The 27,903-nt window shown below is 43.9% G+C and overlaps 1 protein-coding gene and 1 long non-coding RNA gene across 3 annotated transcripts in view; one reads left to right on the top strand and one right to left on the bottom strand.

Moving 5' to 3' along the window:
* ABCA4 (ATP binding cassette subfamily A member 4) overlaps positions 1-13,966 on the top strand; it is a 128,485-nt gene extending 114,519 nt beyond the window's left edge. The window contains exons 44-50 of one of the 2 annotated variants that reach the window (XM_050807257.1): positions 1,510-1,651; positions 5,201-5,335; positions 6,090-6,193; positions 6,267-6,359; positions 9,053-9,302; positions 10,994-11,080; positions 13,558-13,966. In XM_050807257.1, coding sequence (XP_050663214.1) covers positions 1,510-1,651; positions 5,201-5,335; positions 6,090-6,193; positions 6,267-6,359; positions 9,053-9,302; positions 10,994-11,080; positions 13,558-13,563 — 817 coding nt within the window. In that variant the 3' untranslated portion in view covers positions 13,564-13,966. Of the gene's footprint in view, positions 1-1,509; positions 1,652-5,200; positions 5,336-6,089; positions 6,194-6,266; positions 6,360-9,052; positions 9,303-10,993; positions 11,929-13,557 lie in introns of those variants that run through there. The other variant, XM_050807247.1, reaches the window with a different exon arrangement.
* On the bottom strand, positions 13,960-26,463 carry LOC126964304 (uncharacterized). The gene is made up of 3 exons (XR_007729337.1): positions 26,204-26,463; positions 18,431-18,569; positions 13,960-14,739 (listed from the first exon to the last, which is right to left on the bottom strand). It is a non-coding gene; the product is annotated as an uncharacterized LOC126964304 (long non-coding RNA).
* Positions 26,464-27,903: the final 1,440 nt, after the last annotated feature.

Genomic DNA, 27,903 nt, shown 5'->3' with positions numbered 1-27,903 from the left:
GCATTGGCTATTTGTAGGCTGATAGTTGGCTTTGCCAGACCAAGGAGCACACAGGGAAAACTGGCATGTGTCCTTGCATTCTGGAGGGTGACTGCTGCTCTCTGTAATAAAATGTGTTTAAAGAGACTGGTCCTCTATGGGCAGGACAGAGAAGATGAGCTCTCTCTTGTTTGCCTCTTTCCTGGTTGCAGGAAAAGCTTGAACAGTAAAACTTCAGCACACACGGTAGAGGTGCCCAGAGGAAGCCTCTGCCCTGGTTTATAAGTGGAGTTAGGTGCTGCTGACATCTGTCCAGCATCTGCTTGACTGGGGCCTCTTTCTCTTCCCTGAAAGCCATCCTCAGCATGGCCCAATGCCCAGTGGGCAGGAGGAGTCCTGAGCATGTGTCACTGGCTCAGATAGGATGAATCTGGTTCTTTGGCCTCTACAGCCAGCCCTACTGGGTTTATAGAAAAGGGACAGGCAGGGGTGAAGCCAGGTCATGGCTGAGTCTATCTCAACAGATCCAGCTTCACCTGCAAGTGACCATGCAGGTGACTTCCTGATGGTGACAAAAGGAGTCATGGCAGGGTGGAGGAGGGGAAAGATATCATAGAATTTTCCATGAGCACATTTATGAGACATAAAGTTACAACTGTGTCCAAGTAAGGCACAATCTGACTTCCAGAAGGTAAAACTGAGCTGGACGCTAGAAAGAAACGATAGGTTTAAGACACAGAATTGGGATTATCTGGTAGGGTAGTGCCTGCTAATTTGGAGACGTACCCTACTTGTTTCCCTAAGTAGTTTTAATTGGCCCAGCCCATGCCTTTGGAGGCTTTTGTCATTGTGGGGAACTGCAGTAGTCTCTCTCTGTACCATCCTGTATCATCCATCGTTTATTCATAGACCCTAAGCTTTAAGAAGAAAAGGATGAGATTAGACTAAATGTCTATGTATAGGTTATTTTCCATCATGGCAATATATTTTTTAGTGAGGGTGAATATTTTAGCCAAAGGGAGTTGGTGGAACCCAACTCACTCTACCCCTTCTCCCTGCAGGCCCCTGGCTGAGGGTAGTTATCTGACTGGCTCCTCTTTCATTGCTATCTTTGCCAATAAATACAGATAGAGAAGTTTACTTCCAACGGGACAGATCCATCTTTTCTAATTACTTCCCAAATGTCTGAAAAGTATTGAAAAATCATGAATCATTTTCTTAAACCTGATCTTCCTTCTGTTTTTAAACTCACATGTGAGGTGATCTGATCCAAAATGAAAGCTGACTTATGGCATAATAACCAGGATTCAATTAATCCTAGACATGGAAACACGGAAGAATCTGACAGGATTCAGTTTCTAACCGAAGGGCCCCTGTTTTGATTCCCAAATATTGCATGCATTTCTGAAACCAAATAGAAGAGAAGCAGCAGCTTCCTTTTCCCATTGGCAGAAGCTTCTCCAGCCATAGCTCTATGATCATCCCTCCACCTCCTTGAAGGATACTCACTAATTGCTTTTTTTCTTGCAGTATTTTAACCAATATTTCTGAAGTCCATCAAAATATGGGCTACTGTCCTCAGTTTGATGCAATTGATGAGCTGCTCACAGGACGAGAACATCTTTACCTTTATGCCCGGCTTCGAGGTGTACCAGCAGAGGAAATCGAAAAGGTAAAAAATGGTTTGTTGTGGCCACATAGGAGTCTGGTTAATTACAAGCCTGTTTCATGAGAGTGCATTCTCTTGGAGATAAGAAACTGAAGCATGCTATTCATTCATTCATTCCAACAAATGTTTACTATGTGTCTACTGTGTGCCAAGTACTATTCTAGAAACCAGGGGTATAGCAGTGAACAAGACAGACAAAAAAAATCCCCACTCTCATATCTAACAAAATGATGTATGCATTTATCCTTTGACTCAGCAATCACAATTCTAAGAGTTTATCCTGAAGTTACATCTCCCACAGTACAAAATGAATATATACAAGGTGATCCATTGCATTTGTAATTGCAAAATGCTGGAAGTTACCTAAATGTTTAGTCATTGTAGATTGGCTGAATAATTTATGGTACAGGCACACAATAAAGTCTTATGCAACTATAAAAAAGAAAAAGAAAAATCTCAGTGAACTGATATGGAGATATTTCCAGTAAATACTGTTAAATGAAAAAAAGCAAAGTGGAAAACAGAACATATAGAATGCTACTTTTTATGTAAGAAAGAAGGAAAAACAAGAAAGTAGACGTATGTCTGCTTACCTTTGCAAATAGAACATAGAAAGGATAAACCAGAAAACAATGAATTTGGTGATCAACAAGAAGAAAATGGGAAGAAAGAAAAATGGGAAAGAATAGTACTTCTGGGGATATATTTTTGTATAGTTTTAACTTTTGGAAGCATGTCAATGTTCCACATATTTTTTTAAAAATTAGTAAGGATGCGAAGGAGGCAAAAATGAAAACAAAAAGAAAACCTAACACTGACAGCAAACTAAATAAAGTAACCCAATTTTATTTCAAATAAATATCATAATCCTGCAAAAGGGAGATAGAGCTAATACAAACAACTGATGAACACAGTGTTTGACTCTATATCCTCATTCTTGGGCAGGGTGGAGTCGGGGAGAAGAACTACAAATAATTTCTGAGTTCTTTTTAGTTTGTATTTTATAGTGGTATAGGCAAAGTGATTCTGAAAATGTTAGATGTGTTACAGGATTAAGTAAATTAATAAAAGTTTTGATGTTATTGGAACCCAGAATTCTCACTGTGGAAGAAGGGACTTACAAATATGGAAAAGGGAAAAGCAAGAAAGAACTGTGAGGTCATGGATTGGAACTGGAAATAGCACTGGGAATTCCGGAATATTTATATGCTTGTGTTTGTGGGTGCATGCAGGTGTGTTCATGTTTCATGCACACAGGTGTGTATATATACACGTATATTTGCCTGTGTATATCTGTCTTCTGAAAGGGTCAAGAAGCAAAAACACCCAGCAGCCATGAGCACACTGAGTGCTCAGACTTTTGTCTTAATAACATTCCCCACTAAAAGTAAACCTGATTCCTTCAATAAATGACACATTCCAGGGCTGGAATGGCATAGGTATAAAATGAACCTGGAATATCTTATGCCAGAAAGTAAGGAAGTGCTTTAACAAAATAAATAACAGGTTGGGCATGGTAGCTCACACCTGCAATCACAGCACTTTGGGAGGCCAAGGTGGGAAGATCGCTTGAGCACAGGAGTTCCAGATTAGCCTGTGCAATATAGGGAGACCCTGTCTCTGCAAAAAACTAACAAACAAATTAGCTGGGCCTGTTGGTGTACACCTATAGTCCCAGCTACTCAGGTGGCTGAGGTGGGAGGAATGCTTGAGTCCAGGAGGTTGAGGTTGCAGTGAGCTGTGATCAAGCTGCTGCTCTCCAGCCTGGCAAACAGAGCAAGACTCTGTCTCTTAAAAAAATAATGATAATGTAATTTTAAAGAAATAAACGTATCTCTGTACAGATTGCTTATTGGTTACAAGGGAGAAACATAGTAATTTTACAATGGAGAAATTAGATAGCACTTTAACTGGGTGATCAAAATTAACCTCTACAATGGAGAAATTAGACAGCACCTTAACTGGGTGATGAAAAATTAACTTCTACAATGGAGAAATTAGACAGCAACTTAACTGGGTGATCAAAATTAACCATAAGGGGCAGATGGACATCTCATGCCCAGAGATGTGATATCCTGTGAAGGACACAGTTTCACTTATGTAGAATCCAGATTGGAGACATGTAACCTGAATCTTATCATAAGGAAACATCTGACAAGCTTCAAAGAAGGAATATTCCTTTTCTTTAAAAATAAAAAAGGAGACTGTATTCTTCAAAAACATGAGAGTCCTAAAAGACAAGGAAAGAGCTATGGAAATATCTCTGATTGCAGGAGGCTAACTAGACACAATGACTGAATAACAGACAATAGACTACATCTTGTGCAGAAGAGAAAAAAAAATGATAGAAGGATGTTATTGGACCAACTGACAAAACTGAACTCTGAACAGTAGATTAGGTAAATGTATCATAACATTAAGTTTACTGACATTGATAATGTACTGTGGTTATGTAAAGGAAGATCCCTATTCTTAGGAAATATGCCCTGAAGTATTTAGGAATGAAGGGCTGTGATGAGTAACTTTCCCTCAAATGGGTCACAAAAGATTGTGTGTGTGTGAGAGAGAAGGGTTTATTAGTTAATAATTCTATGAACTATTTTTATTCTTACATGTTCGTGTGAGTTTGAAACTATTTCCAAATAAAAAGTTAAAAATGGAGCTTACATTCTAGTGGGAGGGATAGACAATCTATAGATAAATAGGTAAAATATCCAGTGCATTAGAGAGTGAAAAGTCCTCAGAGAACAGTAATGCAGGGAGTGTTGGGGCAGGGTTTGCACTTTGAGGTAGGGTGGCCCCGAGAGAGCCTGCAGAGGAGAGGACCTGAGTGAGGAACTAGAGGTGAGAGAGGGAGCCACGTGCACACCGAGGGAGGAACATTCCAGGCACAGGGGACTAATACAGAAGGCAGAAGCATGGTGAGCTTGTCTCCAGTGGCTTCCCTAGATCCCTTCCTGCGCATGTGCACACACACCTGGTGTCTGTCATCGTTCCCTCGCAGTCACGATCTGCCAGTATTCTGTTTATTTTGACTGTCACCTCCCCGCAGTCTGAGGACAGCGGCAATGGCTGTGTTCACATTGTTCTCCAGTGCCTGGTTCAGTACCCGGTGTATGGTCAGTGCTCCATAGGTATGTGTCGGATGCACAAGGCTTTGGGTGTGACCCTCTTGAGGGGTGGGATCAACAGGTCTGGGACTCACCATCTTCTCAAATAGACCCTTCCTCCTCCACTCCTAGCCGTGGTCCAGGACACTGGGCGAGACCCACTGTCTTGCTGTTTGTAAGGCTGAAGGCCATTTCTCAGGGGGCTACACCCAACAGGTGCTGAGCTGACCGGGCCACCCTGGGATCCAAGACACAGAGTGAAGGAGACCCTGTCTGGTGCCTGAAGCACATGCCAGAGGACAGGAGCCAGCAGGAGCCTGTTTCAGCCTAGCTAGGGCTTTCATTCTGGAGGCATGAGATCTGGGAGCCCAAGGCTTTGAACTGGGGGAGGTTTGGGGTGTTTGCTTGTATTCTCCAAATGGCATTTCTTTCTCTTCCCTAGGTTGCAAACTGGAGTATTAAGAGCCTGGGTCTGACTGTCTACGCCGACTGCCTGGCTGGCACATACAGTGGGGGCAACAAGCGGAAACTCTCCACAGCCATCGCGCTCATTGGCTGCCCGCCCCTGGTGCTGCTGGTAACTGCGGGCTTGGGCCGCCCCAAGGGCTTAAACCAAGTGCTGCGTCTCTCGGGTTGGGGAAATAGGTTCTGGGTCGGCAGATTTAGAAACTGCAGCAATTGGGCTTTAGTCTGGACTGTTTCCTGTGTTGCTCATTTTGAGCACTTAGCCCAGTGTTTGGTTCACACAGCTCTGGAGAAAAACAAGTCATGGCACAGCCTTGACTTGGGACTGTGCACATCCTGCGTTCCCGGGATGTCTCCTGTGGGCCATGGGCTCACAGCCGGGAAGTTTAGCCGGTTCGGTGGCGTGTCGGTGTCTGGTCCCCAAACAGAGACACTGAGCTGGGTCAAAGGCTCTTGAGCCAGGCCAGGCCTGAGGCCATGCCCACGCAGTCCAAGGATCATGAGGGCACAGGGCACAGGACATAGCAGGAACCAGGAAAGTGACCTGAGTGATCTCCCTGCCTCCCGACAAATGTATTTGCAGGATTTTCTTTTTTTGAGGAGAATTCTGTCATTGCCTTAATCCACTTTAATCCCTTCGTGGGCTGAAATGGGCCCAGGGTGGACACCATGCTTCTTTATTCTTTGATCCACCTCCTGCCTTCTGTACCCTACACGAGGGTACCCCTGTCTTGCTCAAGTGAGGGGAGTGACTGTGTGCACCGTCTGTCAGCTCATCCTCCTCAGGGGAGCCAGGCCAGGGGGAAGCAGTAATCGGAAGGGCCAGCTCCCAGCCTGTGCTCCCTAACCTTCTCTCCACCCCCCAGGACGAGCCCACCACAGGGATGGACCCCCAGGCACGCCGCATGCTGTGGAATGTCATCGTGAGCATCATCAGAGAAGGGAGGGCTGTGGTCCTCACATCCCACAGGCAAGAGATTCCCAGGGTTGGGGAAGGTGGGTGGGAGTCCTCTCCTGCTCACCTCCTCTCTCCTGCTCCACAGCATGGAAGAATGTGAGGCGCTGTGTACCCGGCTGGCCATCATGGTAAAGGGCGCCTTTCGATGTATGGGCACCATTCAGCATCTCAAGTCCAAGTAAGCAAATGGTGGGGCGTGCGCCTTGTTGCCTCTGTGGATCCAACCGGATCCTGTGTTCTCCATTGACACTTGGAAGAGTCCTGCTGCCCTGTCATCCCCTGGGGCAGAGGCAGGTGGTGGCTGGGCCTCATTCTCCAGCAGCAGATGGAGAAGTCCATTATGCTGATAAGAAACTCCTCTATATTGGCCTAATTTCCTGTGGTCGAAGACTCACCCAATTCTCTGGATGGGGTGTCTGATCAGGACACATGCAGAGCCTGGCTGGGACGAGGGAGGGCTACTACCACTGCCTCAGTATTCCACCACTTATCCCAACAGATCCAGGACCTGTGGCTTATTTACTAAGAGTCCACTCCAATGTAGGAATGGTTAGGAGACCAACTGGCTTGAGGACCTGTTTTTGTTTTTGTTTTTAGAATATTGTATGCTTTTGAGTTTGAAAAAAGACCATATGTTATACGACAAACCAACAACGCCAGTAATCTTGAGTAGGATTATCCTTACTCCGTACCCACACATTTTAAACTATTGTAGATAATTCCTTATTATTAAGAGTTTGCATGCCAAAGCTAACAGTTTAAGATTATCAGCATATTGCCATGCTCATTCACATTCTGATAAGCTTTATAACCTAGAAAAGAGCAGAGTTACAATTATTTAACAAACACTTATTAAGAGCTCAGCATATAAGTCACTAAGCTGGTTGGTGGAGGAACAGCACATAACCCACCTTATCTATGCTGAGGTGCGTAATCCTGATGCACCCACGGGAGGGTGTTGCACAGAAAATGTCATCCTTTCATATGTGTCAGAGCAGATAAATGACTGAGAGAAAGGTCTAATAGATTAGCTGCTTGTGGCAAGTGGACATTTGACCCATGATTTATTGAGCAACTACAGCTTGGACACTGCATAGATATCTATAGAAATAGCAGCATGTCAGGTCACCAGACCTGTGTCAGCAACTTCCTGTGTCCAGCTGCTGGAGAAAGGGAAGTTCTCCTATTCCTTTCCCTCTAACTCCTCAATATCTGCATGATAGAGGAGGTGAGAGAGGAGTGTTGCCTGTGTGGAGGGATGGCGAGTTTTCTGGAGCTGAAAGGTGAACAGCATCTTACTGCAGAGGAGAACAGCCCTAGACCGTGGAGGGAGCTTTGGAGTCAGTTATGACTGATACAGGATACCAAGGCATAGGGTACTGACACCCGCTAGCTGTGCACACACTCTCTGGTGGACCATCCCTCATCCAAGTGAGGGTAACCAGCCATCCTGCTGAGGGAGGAAGAAAGTACCAATGGCCCCGGGCCCTAGCAGCTCCATTTGCTTCGGGAAGCTTCCTCAGGGAAGTGCTGCCTTCCCGAGCCTTTGCTCCCACCTGGCCCATCAGCCCTTACCACCACTCAGTATGCACTGGTTCATGTGTCTTTATGGGCGGTCTTGGGATCCCCATACTGGGCTAAAACTACCTTTGATGGCTGGGTGCAGTGGCTCACACCTGTAATCCCATCACTTTGGGAAGCTGAGGCCGGCGGATCACTTGAGGTCAGGAGTTCGAGACCAACCTGGCCAACATGGTGAAACCCTGTCTACTAAAAAGACAAAAATTAGCTGGGCATGGTGGTGTGCACCTGTAATCCCACCTACTCGAGAAACCGAGGCACAAGAATTGCTTGAACCCAGGAGTTGGAGGTTGCAGTGAATCGAGATCACACCACTGCACTCCAGCCTGGGCGACAGGGCAAGACTCTGTCTCAAAAAATAAAATAGGCTGGGTGCGGTGGCTCATGCCTGTAATCCCAGCACTTTGGGAAGCCAAGGCAGGCGGATCACTTGAGGTTAGGAGTTTAAGACCAGCCTGGCCAACATGGTGAAACTCTGTCTCTACTAAAAATACAAAACAAACAAACAAACAAACAAACAAAAACTGAGTGTCATGGCGGGCGCCTGTAATCCCAGCTACTCAGGAAGCTGAGGCAGGAGAATCGCTTGAACCCAGGAGGCGGAGGTTGTAGTGAGCCAAGATCACGCCACTGTACTCCAACCTGGGCAACAGTGAGACTCTGTCTCAAATAAATAAATTAATTAATTAATTAAAAAAATAAAATAAAACTACCTTTGACTTCAGCAAGTACGATTGTCCCACATTACCATGCAGACATTTGACCTCTAAAAACTGGTATCAAATGATTTCTCCAGGGACTACCATGGTTTTTCTCTCCTAGTTTTCCTATGTACCCAGGTCTATGGTATGGGCCTTTAATCTCCAGTATTTCTTTTTTTGTTGTTCTTGTTTGCGGTTTGTTTCTCGTTTTTCAGGTTTTTTTGAGATAGCGTCTCACTCTGTCACCCAGGCTGGAGTGCAGTGTCATGATTGTGGCTCACTGTAGCCTTGACCTCCTGTGCTCAGGTGATCCTCACACCTCAGCCTCCCAAGTAGCTGGGACCACAGGCATGTGCCACCACGGCCTGCTAATTTTTGTAGAGACATGGTCTTGTTGCCCAGGCTTATCTTACACTCCTGAGCTCAAGTGATCCTCCCGCCTCTACCTCCCAAATTGCTGGGATTACAGGTGTGAGCCACCAAGCCGGGCTTAATCCCCAAAATTTGTGATGAGTCTACTCCTTATTTTGGGATTACCTTAGGCCCAACCACTAACAGAGGCCTGTCCTGCACTGTGTGCATCCCCTAGATTTGGAGATGGCTATATCGTCACAATGAAGATCAAATCCCCGAAGGACGACCTGCTTCCTGACCTGAACCCTGTGGAGCAGTTCTTCCAGGGGAACTTCCCAGGCAGCGTGCAGAGGGAGAGGCACTACAACATGCTCCAGTTCCAGGTCTCCTCCTCCTCCCTGGCGAGGATCTTCCAGCTCCTCCTCTCCCACAAGGACAGCCTGCTCATCGAGGAGTACTCAGTCACACAGACCACCCTGGACCAGGCAAGTTGGCCCCGGAGTACCAAGAGCTGAGCAAAGACTGGCCCAGAACATCCAATGTGGGTTGGAATTGCCATAAGAGGGAGGCATAATATTCCCGATTTTTAACAAACTCTTGCCCTCTGTTTATTGGGGTAAAAGGTGGTATATCAGAAATTGTTTTCTAACAATATTTTTTAGTCATCAGGAAACTTCATTGATTTTTTTTTTTTTTCACACTATCCTTCCCTGTGATCCTATGGTGTGTTATTTCATTCTTGCTGGTTTGTGGTGGTGGTTTTTCTTTTAACTCAGCTTTATTGATATGTAATTAACATACGATGAAACACAGGCTCTTGGGAGGCCAAGGCAGGAGGATCACTTGAGCCCAGGAGTTTAAGACGGGCCCATGCAACAAAGTGAGACCTCGTCTCTACAAAAAAAATCAGAAAATTAGCCAGGCATGGTGTTGCATGCCTGTGGTCCCAGCTACATGGGAGGTTGAGGCAGAAATATTGCTGGAGCCCAGGAGGTCAAGGCTGACATGAACTGTGTTCATACCACTGCACTCTAGTCTGAGTGACAGAGCAAGCCCCTGTCTCAAAAAAGCAAAACAAAACAAAAACACCAATTTTAAATGTACAGTTTAGTGAGTTTTGATAAATGTGCATTCCGTGTGTGGTTTTTTAAGACGTAATCACATTTTTTATTGCGGTAAAATATAACATAAAATTGACCATGTCAACCATGTTTAAGTGCACAGTGCAGTGGTATTAAGTACATTTACATTGTTGTGCAACCATTACCACCATCCCTGATAGAACTCTTTCACCTTGCTTCAGTGAAAATCTGTGCCCGTTAAACACTAACTCGCCACTTCCTGCCCCCCTCGCCCTTGGCAACTACTGTGCTACTTTCTGTCTCTAAGGCTCTGACTACTATAGATACCTCATATAAGTGGAATCATACAGTATTTGTCCTTTTGTGTCTGGCTTATTATGTGAGGACTTAGCATAATATCCTCAAGGTTCATCCGTGTTATATCATATGCCAGAATTTCCTTCCTTTTCCAGGCTGAATAATATTCCTTTGTATGTATATGTGCTACATTTTGTTCATCCATCTGTTCATTCATTGATGGACATTTGGGTTGTTTCTGGGTTTTGTGTTTTTATATATGTTTGTTTAAAATAAACATCTTTAAAGAAAGTTAAGTAAAGCAAGGAAAATGGAAACAGGGAAGTCTCCATTTAACCCCTGAGGAGCTGGCTCACCCACACCTTCTCATCAGCATTAAGCAGGGGAAGGCACGAGCAGGAGTCTGGGCCACATGCACACTCAACGAGGAGCCAAACAGGGATCAATGACTTTTTTTTCTTTTTTTTTTTTTCTTTTTTTAGTTAGAGGATTAGGATGCTGCTAGCTGAGAATCTGCCTTGCCTTGATTACCCCAATGTCTGGTGCCCAAGTCCCTTGAGTCCTCCAGCAGGAACTCCTGTGGCATCACTCGGGAGTCTAGTCTAAGAAGATAGCTCTGACCAGGGCACTGGTGGCCAGGCTTCCGTGGGTGGGCCAGCCTCCCCCGGGAAGGACACAAGCCATACCAGCTGGGCTGTATGTGAACTGTGGAAAGTAGAGAGCAAACTGGGTAGATGGGTGTAGGGTGCTGTTTTCCTGGAAATATCTACCTAATCTTGCTCTTCTCTTACCTCCAGGTATTTGTAAATTTTGCTAAACAGCAGAATGAAATTCATGACCTCCCTTTGCACCCTCGAGCTGCTGGAGCCAGCCGACAAGCCCAGGTACCCCTGCTGCTTACGCAGTCCACAGCTTGAGGCAGCTCCTCGGCTCAGAGCCCAGCTGGTTCATTGGGCTTGAGTTGCTTCAAGGCCTCAGATATGCCTCCTACAGAGAGTCCCACCCATACCATGGTCCCTACCAAGTCCACACCACATCCTCATCACATCCTTCCTAAGTCCCTGCCACTGTCCCCCTGTTCTGTGCTGAAGAACTTTTCATTCAGTAGCTGTAGGGGTTCCTGTTGTAATCAGGAAACCATTTGGATAGTATGGGAGAGCATTTTTGAAAAGAACTTTCCCATGTTTTTGCTTACAGCAGAAAAGCTTGGATTTGGGGAATAAGGAGCAGAGAAGGTAATAGAGAATATTAGAATGTTTTGGCTGCTTGACATCTATGTCTGGACATGTGTTTGAGTTTCAAAGGAAGAGGCTTAATTGGCATATCATTTCAGTGGCAGACACATTTGGTTAGATCAAGGAATAGCACCTGTTGTAGGAAAGAGCCTCTTAGCTCTTTACAAAAAATCAAGAAGATGGAGAAAGAAGCAATAAGAGGTATGTCTCCTGGCTTGTGACAACTCTTGGAATAGGTGCTTGCAGGTTCCTGCCCTGACACAGTGCCCATGTAAAGAGCACACCACCAAAGAAGGAGAGAGCTAGAGTAAGTACTAGAGGAGGTACCAGCATCCCAATGCCTTGGCTTAAGCCTGGGACTCTAGAGGGATGAATTAGCCACTCTCTTCTGACTTACCTGGAGAGTAAATCAAATCAAATCAATAAGCAAGGATATGCAAAAGCCTTATTTCCCCATAAAGTTTTTATTCTGCCCAGTTTCTTGATTGCAAGAAAAACCAAATACAGCTAATTATTGAAACACTGCTGTCCAAAGCAGTGCTTGTGATGAATTTTTTCGCTTCCTCTTGACCAGCAGAGACCTAATGGCTACTTGGCAAAATTGACTTTGTCTTCCCACCCCTTACCCTCCAGAGGGCCCAGAAATGCCTAAGTAAAGGCTCCTTTAGATAGGGAAAGGTTGCTTTTACTGAGATCTTCCAGCCACTGATTCCCATTTATAGATCTGGTGATTGATGTTGACATCAGTTGAAAATTATTTTTGAAACCCACTTGCAGTCATGAATCCTTTTTATAACTCTATAACTCAGAATATAAAATTGGGTAGCAAAATTGTTTCCCAGAATTACCCAGTGGTCTCCCCACCCCTTCCTGCATGTTCCCTCTTAATACTTGCTCCTAAGCAAATGCGAGAACTTCAGGAAGTTAATCCGGCTGTTGGCTTGACAACTCTAAATTGTGAGCCAGGACCACACGGATATTTATCTAGAAATCAGCATGTTAGATTATCAAGAACATTTTTACTCTACAAAGGACTCCATCTTGGAAAACATGTTTTGGGATAAGGTCTTACGCAATCTTACACTCTGTTGTTAAAACTGGTGAGGGTCAAGGTTTTAATAAATTAAATAGGTGACAGATGATCAGACAACTTAGAAACATCCTAAATAGGTTAAATTGTGTGACCATCGCATGTGCATTCCCAAATTAGGAACAACTCAGATCAATTTCTAATCCTTATTGTTACACTGTTCCAGTTCCCCCATATAATTTGTATCTTTCTATTAGTTTCAGAAGTTTCTGAAGTACCCTCAGCCTTGATGGGGATCCTCGCACCACCTCAAATCCTGTTCTCAGCCCTAAGTACTGTATTAGTCATCCTCTTAAGGGGATAGGTGATTTTAAATCAGATAACGGGATAAACCACATTTCATCTAGACTGATCAGGCCTTTGTCCAATCCTCTCCTCACCCACACTACCCCAACCCCACAGCAGGCATTGGTTCAGGAATTCAACCCACACTTTGTAGCTGGAGACAGTGTCTCTCCAGTTAAAAAGGTCACCTTGGTGTCCACTTCTCAAGGAACATGGACACCTTTGTTAATCAAAGCGCAAGCTTTGATCTGGAGCCTAATATCCTGCCTTCCAGCTCTCATCTCTCCCCTCCCCCAGTCACATTTTCCTGCTTCCCAGAGCCACCCCTACAGGAAGTGGTCAAGGGAATTCTGTACCTCAGGGCTGACCTAAATCAGGATTTCTTGGCTTTTAAGATAATGGTAACTTTCTTAAGCTAAAAAAAGCCCCCAAAGACCCCATAAGAGCCCTTGGAAACAGCACCATGGATGTAGCTTCCCTCCAGGATGTAAGCATGTATGCACACATCTCATATGTGTGAGTCTTTGTAATAAATGCCTGGATCTTAGAACCAGGGTGACCTGATTCATAGATTTCATAGAGAAAGAGAGAAAGATGGCCCATAACCCAGGTGATCTGACGGAATCACAGTGCCCTCAGCTGAGTGCCCTTCAGAGACTGATTGACAACTGTTTAGCTTTTGAAATCTATAAGTAGTCACACCATCTCAGAAAACCAAGATGACGCGAGTCCATGTGATCTCATTCCACAGGACTGATCTTTCACACTGCTCGTTCCTGCAGCCAGAGAGGAACTCTGGGCAGCTGGAGGTGCAGGAGCCTGTGCCCATATGGTCATTCAAATGGACTGGCCAGCATAAATGACCCCACTGCAGCAGAAAACAAACACACGAGGAGCGTGCAGCGAATTCAGAAAGAGGCTCTTTCAGAAGGAAACTGAAACTGACTTGCTCACCCGGAACACTTGATGGTGAAACCAAACAAATACAAAATCCTTCTTCTCCAGACCACAGAGTTAGAAACCCCGGGCCATCCCACTAGCAGCTTTGGCCTCCATATTGCTCTCATTTCAAGCGGATCTGCTTTTCTCTGTGTTTGTCTGTGTGTCTGCATGTGTGTGATTTTCATGGAAAAATAAAATGCAAATGCACTCATCACAAATTGTCCTAATCCACAGTCTCCCTGGTGTGCACCACCTAGTATAGTTTTAGACATTTTTTAGGTGGGTGCATAGCTCTTTGTCAGTCCCATGCACTTTTGTGAGTGTTATTGCCTCAGGACTGCGCATTCTGGCAAGATTCTGCAACACTAGGTTGGAAGTGAATGGACTAGTCTTAATGTTCCATGTCAAGTCTTTGTAGAGTTTGAAGAAAACACCCAACTAGTAATGCCTATAAACATTATCCATTGTCAGCTGAGTATTACCGACTTTAAGTTTCATGCCTGTTTGCCCAACTTATTTGAGTGTTTACCTCACAGATGTAATTAGGACAGGAGACAAAGAGGCATGGACAGGCGAGAGTTGATCCTTGGTTGGACCTGAGATCCGACAGGACTTTGTAACCATTTGAAGAGTTCAGGACCTCATTCACGTGCTGCTGTGCCATTTCCGCAATGCTACCATGTGCATCTTCTGCAGTGGTGTTAGAAGGGAATGAAGGCCGGGCGTGGTGGCTCACACCTGTAATCCCGGCACACAGGGAGGCTGAGGCGGGCAGATCACGAGGTCAGAAGATCGAGACCATCCTGACTAACACAGTGAGACCCCTTGTCTCTAAAAATACAAAAATTAGCCGAGCGTGGTGGCACATGCCTGTAGTCCCAGCTACTCAGGAGGCTGAGGCAGGAGAATCGCTTGAACCAGGAGGCGGAGGTTGCAGTGAGCCGAGATCGCGCCACTGCACTCTAGCTTGGGTGACAGAGCCAGACTCCTTCTGGAAAAAAACAAAAGAAAGGAATGAGGATGGACATCTAGTTCACATAAATGCTCACCAAGATTCAGAAAATAATTATTTTTAACCAAACGTTTCCAAAGACTTGTGGATGAGGAGAACAAGTGGGTTTCCTTGCCAGGGCAGTCTCCCTCCATGACCTAGAGATGGGCTTCTTCGTAAATATGCTTTCATTATACTGAGGATAGACTCCAGAGTCGGGGTGAAGGAAGAGGGAAAGGGGAGAGATGCTGAGGCCCAGGAACTGTGGCTGAGAAGAGGATGAGGAAGAAAGTGAGCACAAGGTGCTAAAATTTTTATTTCAGCAAGAAGGGTCCTGTGCTCGTTTAGAGGCAGACAGAGAGCAAGGGCTACACAACTTTAAGTCCTGCACACCTCCTGACTTGCCACTTTGCACCTACTAGATGCTAGGCAAATAACTGCCCATAGAGACTATACAACTAATTTGGTAGCCCCACAGCTTCATCTGGTTTTGACTTTTTCTTTTAACTTACCAATGACCAAAACTGTAAGACCATTTTAGCTAGGGCTAAGATAGAGTTTGGGAAAGCCCAGCACACTGCTTGCGTCACACTGCTTGCATCACACTGCTGCACCCTGGCTGGTCTCAGAATTTAAATTAGCAACTACAATATCACAGGAAAGAAGACTACACTCTTTGGGGCTGCTTAGGAAAAGAAAAGAAAAAAAAAAGACTACGTAGGGTAGGGGAGGTGGTTTAGCAGCCATTCTGTTTGGCTGTGAGAGTTTCGGAAAGGCATCATGAAGTGGATATAGTTGGATGCAGGTAAAATCTGCACACCCCCTTAAGGAAAAATCTCAGTGTACCTTTTATCTCCACTACACCTGAGGTCTGTGTCTTTTCATCTTGTTTTTTCCAGCTCCTGGCACACAGAATATGTTCAACTAATACCCACCAAACTGAAAACCTAGCAAACTATGAAAACCCAGCAAGAAAAATAGACAGAAAATAAGTGGGTCCAAGAAAATGATGCCTCCAAAAAGCAGCAAAGGGCAAGTGGAGCAGGAGGATGCCGTGCTTTAAAAATACCCACAGGCTGGACACAGTGGCTCACGTCTAATCCTAGCACTTTGGGAGGCTGAGGCAGGTGAATTGCCTGAGCTCAGGAGTTTGAGACCAGCTGGTCAACATGGTGAAACCCTGTCTCTACTAAAATACAAAAAAAAAAAAAAAAAAAATTAACCAGGTGTGGTGGTGGGTGCCTATAATCCCAGCTACTCAGGAGGCTGAAGCAGGAAAATTGCTTGAACCCAGGAGGCAGAGGTTGTAATGAGCTGAGATCGTGCCACTGCACTCCAGCCTGGCAACAGAGTGAGACTCCGTTCAGAAACAAAAACAAAAACAAAAACAACAACGGTAACAACAAAAAGCCACAAAGCAAGGAGGAGGCAGCAAAGCCACAGCTTGCTTGGGTTTGAAAAGGGTTAAAGCTGGAAGCTAGGCCCAGATCTCCTGAGAATGTGTGACTCTACTGAAAGATGCCCCAGTCTGTTAATAAGGGAAATTTATGAGGAAAAGGAGGAGGAAATGGAAGAGTCAGTTCAGAAAACATGGCCAGTCAAGAGATGCTCCAGGCGTATGATGTGCTGCCAGAATTTCTAAGTTTCCAGTTCTTCTTTGGGAAGCTCAAGATTTTGGAATAGCTGGGATAAAAAGAGAAATCTCTTTCAACCTGAGTGAAAAGCCCACTCTAGCTCTCCTGAAGAGATGGGAAGAGAAAAATGGGGCAGAGAACCCATCAGCAAAGCTCTGGGCTTGGAGCACAGGGTCTCTGTGGCAGCCTGGGCACCTTCACTGTGGCCAGTGAGGAGGAAGTTCTGCACCAGCAGGCCTGCGGGGATTATGGGGCAAGGGAGGAGCTTTTCCTCTAGAAATAAAGCAGCCTCACCCTTGTGGGGTAGCTGTTTCAGGCACCAGAAGGACTCAGCCCGTGGGCCCCAGCGACCTGGGGCTTGGTTTCCTCAATGCAGCATTTCAATGCCTGAGCAGGTGCCCTGAGCTTAACAGTTCATGACTCCTGATGATAACAGGGGAGGATTGCTCCACATTTTGTCCAAGGTGATTGTCAAGTTGGGGAAAGCGTAAGTACTGGAATTTCCAGATTCATAAAGCCATAGGCTTGTAGAGTTGGAAAATACCTCAATATTCACAAATTAAGCCTTTGTGGGATTGTTTTGTTTCCACTGTTTTAATAGAAAAGGAAAAGCACATTCCAGAAAAATTCAATGGCTTGGTAGGCCATCCAGCCTTCCCTGCAGCCCCACTCCACTGCCGTCCTCCTTAAGTGGCTTCATTCTCCCAGGGCTAAGCATCCACAGGTCCCAGGGGACATGCCCACTGGACCCAGAACTCTGCAATTCCCTGTCCAAATGAGCTAAAGCCCACTTCTAGGGCCTGTGTGAGCTGAGTCAAGGCTGGTCCCGGATTGTGCTGGCTAGTGTCCACCCATGGCACACGAGGCCACTTGGGAAAACAGGGGAAGGAAGAAAAGGGGAATGAGCCATGGGAGAGTGGGCTGTGCACCACCACAGGCCAGTGTGGAACTCCAAGGAGGCCAAGAAGATGACATTTGAACCCAGGGCATTATGAAGGTGGTTATTTAGCAGTTTGTTAGCTTCATTTGTAACTTTAAGCACGAGACACAAATGGCATGAGGACCCCCAAGGCACTCTACTCAGGGCCCTTCCTGCAGCTTACCATGACACACACTCAGCTTCCTGAGCAGCTGCCTGATGTCCAGGCTCAGATGTGCACATCTCATGAGACATGCTTTGCCCAGACCCAAGCCTTCTTCTTGGTTTTATACTTTAGTACATTTCATAAGAGACCACAGATTATTGTAGCCAGATCCCACAGTTTTGAGTCATGGTGAGTTTCAGGGGGCACATTTCATTCATAAGACACTGCATAGCACCTGGTCAGACAGCATTCCAGGCACACAGCCTAGCCCTGGTGCAATTCTTGTTTTCCACCAGAGCTAGGCAGCCTCTTTGGTCTTGAACAATACTGATTGCCATGTTCATCCTCTTACAGCTGCCAAAGAAGCAAAGGAGTAAGGGGGAAAGGAGGGGAGAGAGGAAACAGTGCAGAAGAAGGTGAAAAAGCATCCACTACTCCATATTCTGGGGACAAAGCAGAGAACAAGACCCAGGCTCTGCTTTCACGGTGTTAACATTCTAATGCAGCAGTCAGCACATTTTTTTTTTCTGTAAAGGGCTGGATGGTGACTATTTCAGACTTTGCAAGTCATACAGCCTCTGGTTGCAACTACTCAGCTTGGCTGTGGTTCACGGAAGCAGCTACAGACAACATGTAAGGAATGGGCAAGGCTGGGTTTGGCTCATAAGCCATACTGTGCCCACCCCTGTTCTAGGAAGTAAACAGATTAATGTAAAGGGACATCAGAGACAGCTTCAGGTGCCTTTTAGGGAGCCCCCCCCCCAATTACCACTTGTTACATTTTCTGTTTTATAGTAGGAACTGCAAGTAACTCTAGTTTAGCTGGGACAGCAGATGTTGAAAGATAAGTTGAAGGTCAGAGAATGGGGACAATTTTAAGCTCAGAAATTATAATTTTAGATCTTCATTGAACTAAATCAACAGCTGACAGCAGCCAGCCTGCAGGAAGGTGTAACGAGCCTGGATTTTTACCTGCTTCTCCCATCAGCCGCACTTCATGTAACAAGATGTCTTATAGGTACAGCATCAAGTCCCACCTAAACCAACAGGAGCCTGAGGGCTCAGCTCCAAACATTCATGGTCGTTCCCTCAGCTAAATGTCTACGGAGCTCTATAGAAACAAAACAGCAAGGTCAGTAGGTTGATCACTTTTAAAATGCGGGCTCTTGGGCAAAAATGTCAGGGAAGAGCCAGGAAGTCCCAATTTATTTGTAGTCCCCGCTTTGGAGAGGATTCCCTATTTTGGAGTGTTCAATGGTATTTATCGCTATAAAGGTGTAGATGATGAACTTTGAAAACTACAGGATGGTAAGCAATTATAAGGTAATGTTATACTTTTTGTTATTTTAAGTGTCCTCACTTTCTGAGATCCTGAACTGATTAATTTTCCTGTTTCAGTTGTAGGCATGACTCGTCTCCTGTCCTGAGAGGCTTAAAAAAAACCTCAGACTCCTTCTCTACCACATTCTTCACCCCCTGTATTCTACCACTTGCCAAAATACAGCTTCCAACACCACAAGGTCATTCCCAAATACCCCTTTTGCCTTACTTTTACCACTGTCCTTTCTCTGATAGAGGCCTTTATTACTACTTCCTGTCTGGGTGATGTTCCAGCTCCAAGCCTGGCCTGGCCTCTCCCACATCCACTGATACCAGTCTGCTTCTTAAAATTCATCTCCTGAGGTCTGTTTGGTAACCACGATTGAATACTTACTATTAGCCAGGCACTGTGCTAACTGCCACATACAATAAGAGTCCCTAACACCACTCTGGTTGGGAAGCTGTCTCAGAAATAGATGAGGTCAATGCAGTAGGGAAAGGGAGGGAGAGGGGATGGGAGAAGGAGAAGGAAAGAGGAGGAGACCGAGATTGAGAAAATACAAAAGAATGCATTATAGGAGCCCAAAAGAAGCACACTCAACTAGCAGGAAGTGGGAGGGAGTAGGGAAGACCTCCCAAAAGGATCGTTCACTGAAGTTCTCAATGGTTCCCATAAACTGCAGAGTTAAGTGCAAAATCCTCACTTTGACATTAAAGGCCTTTTATGATTTGGCCCCAACTTACCCTTCCAGCTTGACCCCTTACCAGTCCACATATGAGTTATAGTCTAGCCAAACAAAACCCCTAAATTCAACCCTCATTTTCCTGTCCCTGTCTTTAACTATTCTCTCTCCTCTCTCTAGAATATCACTTTTCAAATTTGTATTCAGTGTTAACAACTAGTTATTTACATGAAAGTATTTAAAAAATTAAGTTAGTTCTATCTCACAACATACACAAAGATAAGCTCCAAGTGGATTAAAGTATTCTTTTTAAAAAATAAGAAGTCATTTTATGTAATAATTTTTAAATTGTGGAACAATCACAAATTTACAAGAAAGTTGCAAGTATAATATATTTTTTCAATCGTTTGACAAAAAACTGCCAACCTGAAGCCTCATAGTTTGTATAGTTTGTATATTTCCTACAAACAAGTACATTCTCCTACATGATCACAATACAGCCACCAACAGCAGTAAATTAACATCCCTACCATCTAATCCTCAGACCCCATTCAAGTCTCAACAATCATCCCAATAATGTCCTCCTTTATAGCAAAAGGATCCAGTTCAGAATCACACATTGCATTGAGTTGGCATGTCTTTTTGATCTCCTTTAGTTTGGAACAGCTTCTCAGTCTTTTAACGATGACAGGTCAGTTATTTTGTAGTGTTCCTCAATGTGGGCCTGTCTGATGTTTCCTCATAATGAGATTTATGTTGTGTATCTTTGGCAGGAATATCTCAGAAGCAATACTGTGTTCTTTCCATTGCATCCTATTAGATGGTGTGCAATTTCAACTTGACCCATTACTAATGATGTTCACTTTAATCACTTGATTATGGAGGTGTCTGCAGGCTTCTCGTCCACAAGATGATTCTCTTTCCCTTTGTAATTTACAAGTATTTTATTTACATGTATCTATTTATGAATTCATGGCTTCCTATTATATTCAGTGGGTTTAATTCTTTACTATTTAGCTTAATGTCCAATTTGTCCCTTATTTAGCTAGTAGAAATCCATCAGATGGCTCTTGTGTCCTTTTGATGTGTTTCACATCATTCTTTGAGCACTTACCTGCTTTCTGGCACAACAAGATATTCCAGGTTTATCTCACCCATTTCTCCAAGGGCCCTGGTTCTTTTTAGGGAACATACTATTCAGAAACCAACATCTAGGCTCTCTTAGTGGACAATTAGAGAATATGTATGTATGTATGTACATATGCATAGATATAGATATACATGCAGTCATATCTATATTTATTTCTCTATATATTAATGTATACATCAACAATCATGAGGTTATGATGATACCTCCGATTCCAATACAACATCACAGCATTTACTTTCATTTTTTCCTTCCACATTTGTAGCTCCCTTCCCTGAAAAATTGGGTCCCAATATCTTTAATATATTTATACACACATTACTTATATGATCGATCCCTCTGGATATAACACATCTCCCATCTCCACCACTGTGATCCTGCCTACCTTCCCCAACAAGAATCTCACCTGACACTACCAGGGTTCTGACACCCACACTTTCCTCCCCCTGCTCAGGCTCTGACTCCCCACCCTGGGCCACTCCAGCACACAGATACCCTCCTCACCCTGCCTGGTGTCTGGTTTCCACCTTCCTACATGGATGCCCTCCTTGCCTCGCCTGGGCTCTTACACCTGCTCATAGCCCCTGAGGCTCCCCTGAGCCCTACCTGGGTACCTACCCAGCTCCCTAACACCTAAAAGCCTTAAGAATGATTTACTCAGAAAGAAAGGAAACAGAAGAGGGAAAGGAAGAGTACCCAAGACCACTTTTGAAAACCAAAGTGGAAAATCATTAGAAGAAAATATAAGATACTGTTTTCATCATGTTGAGATAAGAAAAGTTTTCTTAATAATGTTGGTTGCTAACACCTAATGAGTGCCAGGGACTCATGGCACTCGTGAGTCAACTATGTGCCAGGGACTGTTTTAAGCACTTTATATATTTAATTACATAATCCTTATAGCTACCTAATAGGCAGGAACTATGATTATCTCCATTTAACAGATGAATGAATGGAAACCCAAAGAGGTAAACTTGACCGAAACTGCACAGTAAGCCATGGGGCTGGGATTTAAACCCACATGGTCTGGCTCCAGAGCTTATATTCTTACTCACTACTCCATACAGCCTCTCCAAAGACACATAACAAAACATGCGCGTGTGCACACACACATACACACACACACACACCCTGTAGGGGAAAAGATTCATTAATTTGAGTACATTAAAATGAAAAACCTCCACAGAACAAACCACACTCTAAAAAATAAAGACAGACTGCAGACAGGAAGAAATTATTTTCAGTGTACATAATGAACAAATAATTAGTATTCTGATAGATGTAAAAAAGACAAATAACCCAAAAGACAAATTAGCAAAGAATACAAATAGACACTTCACAGAAGGGGAAACTCAAATAGTCACTAAGCATGTGAAAAGATGCACAGCCTCACTAGTAATCAAGGAAATAAAAATCCAAATAACAATGGGATACTATTTCACACCTATTAGGTTGGCAAAAATCAGAAAGATGAATGCTACCAAATCTGTCATCATCATGGAGAATTGGGAACTCTCACTACTAGTGGGCATGTGTGAAGAGGGTCCCCATGACCACCCTTATGTTCAGAGATGCATATAGTAGAGGGACTCACAAGACATGTTCAGAGATATGCTAGAGGGACTTAGAAGATTCAGCATATAAGTGTACTCATGGCTAAGATGTATTACAGCAATGGAGTAAGAATACACAGCCAGATCATAAGGGAAGAAAACATGGAAAAGATCTGGTGGGATCCATGCACAGGCTCCTGTATGCTTTCCCCTCCCATGAGGGATCACATAGAGTACATTCATTTCCCAGTGGTGAAAATGCGGCAACGGGTGTGTGATGCTTCTGCCCAGGGAAGCCCATTAGAGACTTGGCACCCAAGGTTTTTATTGTGTCACATAAGCACACTTTAACTAGCATGTTTCAAAATTCCAGACTCCCAGAAGGAAAGGAAGGGCTCAGCATGAACCACATTGTTTCCACAGTCTAGGCACAGTAAGCCATGCTTATCCATTAAAGAACAATAAGAACACTCCAGAAACCCAAGTTCCCAGATGCCAGCTAAGGGTTAGCCTTGCAAGCAGGCCCTTCTGAAAACAGCAGCTTTGGGTCTGCTATGATAACTATTTACTGCAGAGTGTCCATGGATAGGACCAGTTTGGACAGGATTTGACAACATCTAGTAAAGTTAAAGATGTACATGTCCACCAACCTAAACCTTTCTCCTAGGTCTACTCTGTCTTAGAGAAACTGGACATGTGCACAGGAGGATATGCTCAGGTGTGTTTCTTGCAGCCTTGTTTATAAAAGCAAAATATTAAAAACAATCTGAATGCTAATCAAGAGAAAATGAGTAAATAAAGTATGACCTGTTCATGCAATGGATGCTATGTAGTAACGAAAATGAACTACAGATGGGTAAGTCTCAAAATATAATGTTACTAAAAATATATAATGGCAGCAAGATCTTCCATGGTCACTCTGAGGAAAATTTTGATTTCCTCTACTGCCATCCTCATGTTACATTCCCTTCTCTGCTTTTTCTTACATTGTTAGTAGTTGTCATTTTGTCACATACCACATGTTTTTACTTATTTATCTTGCTTATTGTCTCTCTGCCCCTCTGGAATACAGAGGAGAAATTTTCATTTATTTTTTTATGGCTGTATCTCCAATGTCTAAAACAGTATTTGGCCATAGCAATTACTCAATAAAGTACTTCCTACCTGGGAAACACCATTCTGGACTTTGGCCTTGGGAAATAACTTATAACTAAGTCCTCAAAAGCAATTGCAACAAAAACAAAAATTGGCAAGTGAGGTCTAATTAAATTAAAGAACATCTATACAGCAAAAGAAACTGTCAACAGAGTAAACAGACAACCTACAGAATGGGAGAAAAAATTCACAAACTATGCATCTGACAAAAGTCTAATACACAGAACTTATAAGGAACTTAATTCAGCAAGCAAAAAACAATTCCATTAAAAAGTGAGCAAAAGACATGAACAGATTTCTCAAGACATACAAGCAGCCAACAAACACGTGAAGAATGTTCAATATCCCTAATCATCAGAGAAATGCAAATCAAAATCACAAGTAGATGCCATCTTGCACCAGTCAGAAAGGCTATCATTACAAAGTCAAAAAACAATAAATGCTGTCGAGACAGGAAAAAAAGGAATGCTTGTACACCATTGGTGGGAGTGTAAGTTAGTTCAGCAACTGTGGATTTCTCAAAGAACTTGGAACTACCATTTGACCCAGCAATCCCAATAAATCATCCAGAATGATTTATTTCTCAAAAGAAAATGAGTCATTGTACCAAAAAGACACATGCACACATATGTTCACTGCAGCACTATTTATAATAGCAAGGACATGGAATCAACCTAGATGCCCATCAACAGTAGACTGGATAAAGAAAATGTGAGATATATATACACACACACACACACACACACACACATACACCATGGAATACTACGAAGCCGTAAAAAAGAACAAAATCATGTCCTCTGCAGCAACATGAATGCAGCTGAAGGCCAATATCCTAAGAAAATTAAAAAGGAACAGAAAACCAAATACCACATGTTCTCACTTATAAGTGGGAGCTAAACATTGGGTACTCACGGACATAAAGATGGCAATAATAATAATAGACACTGAGGACTACTACAGGGGGCAGGGAGGGAAGGGAGAAAGGGTTGAAAAACTAACTATTGGATACTATGCTCACCACGTGGGTGATGTGATCAATCATACCCTAAGCCTCAGCATCACACAATACACCCATGTAATAAACCTGCATATAAACTTTTTAAATGTAAAATAGAGGTTGAAATTATTTTAAAAATAAGCTATTTTCTGAATTAGTAAGTGAAGTATGGTGCAATTTTTATAAAATTTAAAACATGTAAAATACTAAATATTATAGATACATGTGTATATAGTAAACAAAAAAATATTGTGACATGCATGAGGATTATAAACACCAAATTCAGGAAGTGATGGTCTATTCCTAGGTGGGGAAAGAAGGGGATGAGATCAGAGAGAGTTACAAAGGAGGCTCAACTGTATCTGTAATATTTAAATTTCTTAAAAATACATGACACAAACATAGCAATACCTTAAGAATTGACAAAAAAAGTAGTGGGCACACAGGTATTTTTAAGATTATTCTCTATATTTGTATATGCCTGAAATGGTTCCTTTAAAAATATTATATCCCTGCTGGGCATTGTGGCTCATGCCTGTAATCCCAGCACTTTGAGAGAATCACCTGAGCCCAGAAGTTTGAGACCAGCCTGGGCAACATGGCAAGATACCATCTCTACAAATATTTTACAATATATTAAATAAATATAAATAAAAATTAAAATATTCTACCCAGAGCAAATATCTTACACCACCAGCCACCACCCCTGCCAACATCACCATCAAGCAGAAGCTGCCTTCGTTTCCGTGAATATTCACAACCATATGTGCACAACTCTTCTAAATGACAACTTACTTCACTTCTCCCATCTCCCTAATGGACTGCAAAATCTCTGATACTGAATTTTACTCATCTTTGCATCCCTCACATGATCTTTCATGGTATCTTGCTACAAAATGTATTTTCATTAAATGCTGAATTGGGTAGAATAAAAATGTTAATTTGGGAAAAAGCAGACAGAACAGGCTACATAATTCGTGGGGCCCAGTGCAAAATGAAAATGTGGTCACCTTGTTAAAAAAATTAGACTTTCAAGAAGGCAGTAACAGAGCATTAAATCAAATGCAGAGCCCTATGAGTGTAGAATCCTGTGCAACTAAACAGGCCACACACCCACGAAGCTGGCTGACAACAGGCTTTGAATTCACAATTCACAGAGTATCTGAATGATTTAAAAGGATGGAATGTAGGGAGGCTGCTAGCTATGCATCCAAATTCATTATTTTCTTCTTCCACAGTAACAGAGTAATAACTCTGTGGGTGGTGTCGCCCAGGTAAGAGCTACATTTCTCAAGCTCATAGTAAGGTGTGGCCTTGTCACTAAGTTTTCTCCGGCAGAACAAAGTAGAAAGGATGTGTGCAAAGTCCAAGAAGGAGTGCCCCTCCACGCTCTCTTCCCCAACTCTGCCATCTGAAATGTGGATTTATGGTAACCCAGTTTCAACCACGAAAACAGCCTCAAGGACTCAGGATGGCAGAGCCACAAGATGGAAGGACTCTGGGTCCCTGAGCGTTTGTGTGGAGCAGGACTGCAGCACACTCCCCTCAGACCACTAGGTGGCCCAAGTTAGTGAGGGTCTCTGGCTACAGCAGCTGAGCTTGGGTAACTTAAGCGATAGGATGAAAATATTATTTTTTATTCATCCAACAGCCAGATATATGACCTTCCAGACTAAGTCAATGCTGTAACAGGCCTGCAGGCCCCTGTCGCTGGTGGCAGCAATGGGCCCTGGGCCAGCTCTGAGGAAGGAGCTTAGCTTAGACAGGGAAGTGAACTCAGCTCAGGTGGGACACACAGCTCTCTCCAGAGAAACTCAAGCAGCTGCAGAGGATGTTAAATTTCCTTGACAGAGCAAGCTTGGAAGTCCCACATGGAAAATATCTTACGGTACAGGACATGAAAGATGTCCCCAGAGTGCCCAGAATCCTTCCTGCCAGCCTGGGACGGGCTCCTCACCGACCATTCAGATCTCTGTCTCTGGGAGACTCAGTAAGCAGGATCACTGGAGCCGAAAAGCAGCTGGGCTGTGGCAGATGAATCAGGAGAAGAGACTATTTACACAGCAGGATTGAGACAACACAGAGTCATCTAGTTCCCACCAAGGCTCCAAACAGCTCCCAAGCCATGTTAAGCCCCAAATCCAACCAGCTACTCACTGGATAACATCCAGGGATCAAGGATCAGAAGTTATATAACAAGCACATATCCCACAATGCACGCACGCGCATACGTGCACACACACACACGCACACATACACACACATACATCTTTCTTTGGCAACAGGCCTTGGCTTTCATAACCACATTCTACTTGGATTTGCTTGGGAATTTTAACAGCTACAGTTAATGAATGTCTATGCCTTATATTCCTATTTCCATGAAAACTGAGCCAGCTAACTGAAGAGGCTTAGGCAGAGGGAAACTAGGATATCTGACCTTGGACCTTGCAAAACCAAAGAGGGATAGAAAGGAATCTGGAATTTGCCAAAGGATGCAGCTGAGAAAGTATTTTCAATATTTAGCATTTTCAACATATTTAACATGTTTTCCAAGAAACAGCCGGGCTACTCATTAAAGCCAGTAAAAAAGCCAAGGTTTAGGGAACTTGCCTGAGGTCAGCGGGAAACTCAATGCCAGAGCCAGGACCAGGCTCAAGTCTTAACGGCCCCAGTCCTGCTCCAGCTCGTATACATACCTCTCTCCCTTTTAATTAAAAAGAACAGCAGAGAAGCAGACATGTATCAAGCAAAGGCCAAATGGCATGTACTGCATATACATGTCAGACTCTCTCTCAAAAACACAGTGTGGTTGCAGGGCCTAAAACACTAGTGAGAAACAAATCTTGGAACTGTAACAGCAAGGTAGGATGGAGAAGGGGGTTGAAACAATGCTGAAGCCATATGCGGAGAGCCGGAGAGTGGCCATTCCCACCTGGAGACAGGCACCTGTGGGGTTGTGCATACACAGCGAAGCAGAGAGCAGCAGGGCCAGGATGGAGGTGGGGAGCCAGGACAACTCGCCTTCATGATACTCCCTATTGGCATGGTTCCATGGAAATCTGATGAATAGACATTCTTTCATTCGACCTTTTGATTAAGTGGAAAAATATGGCAAATACGGGCCAAGCTGGAAATAATAAAACAAAAGGATGTAAGAAAGCTAAAGAAACATGCACAGTGAGCCATTTGGAATACACACACTGCTGCTGACACACCCTGGGATTCTGGAAAAAGACTCAGTTAATGCAGGGAGGTGGACATAAGCTTCTTGTCAGGCTAAGGTTGAAAGGTCTGCCAAAGTAACAGGAGCTGGCTGTTTAGGGAAATTGCATCTTCTGTCAGAGGCCTCTGCAAAAAGAAAGAACTTCAGGGGTGTTAATAAAGTTTCAAACGTGCGAACTCATGGGTGCACCATTTCATGATCTGAGTTCATTTTGGGAGAGCAAGAGATGAAAAGGGGGCTACATATGGTTGACCGAGCAGAGGGAGGGGTGCTGGCCTGTTGTTAAGCCACAAAAGCCTTGGTTAATAGCAGAGAGAGGAGGCTGGGAATAATCTTATCAAGGACTTCCTGCCTACGATGCCCA

This window comes from Macaca thibetana, chromosome 1 (genome assembly GCF_024542745.1).
Source record: "Macaca thibetana thibetana isolate TM-01 chromosome 1, ASM2454274v1, whole genome shotgun sequence".
Lineage (NCBI taxonomy): Eukaryota > Metazoa > Chordata > Mammalia > Primates > Cercopithecidae > Macaca > Macaca thibetana.
Note: the sequence above shows the minus strand (reverse complement) of the source record. Positions and strands in the feature narration are given on the sequence as shown.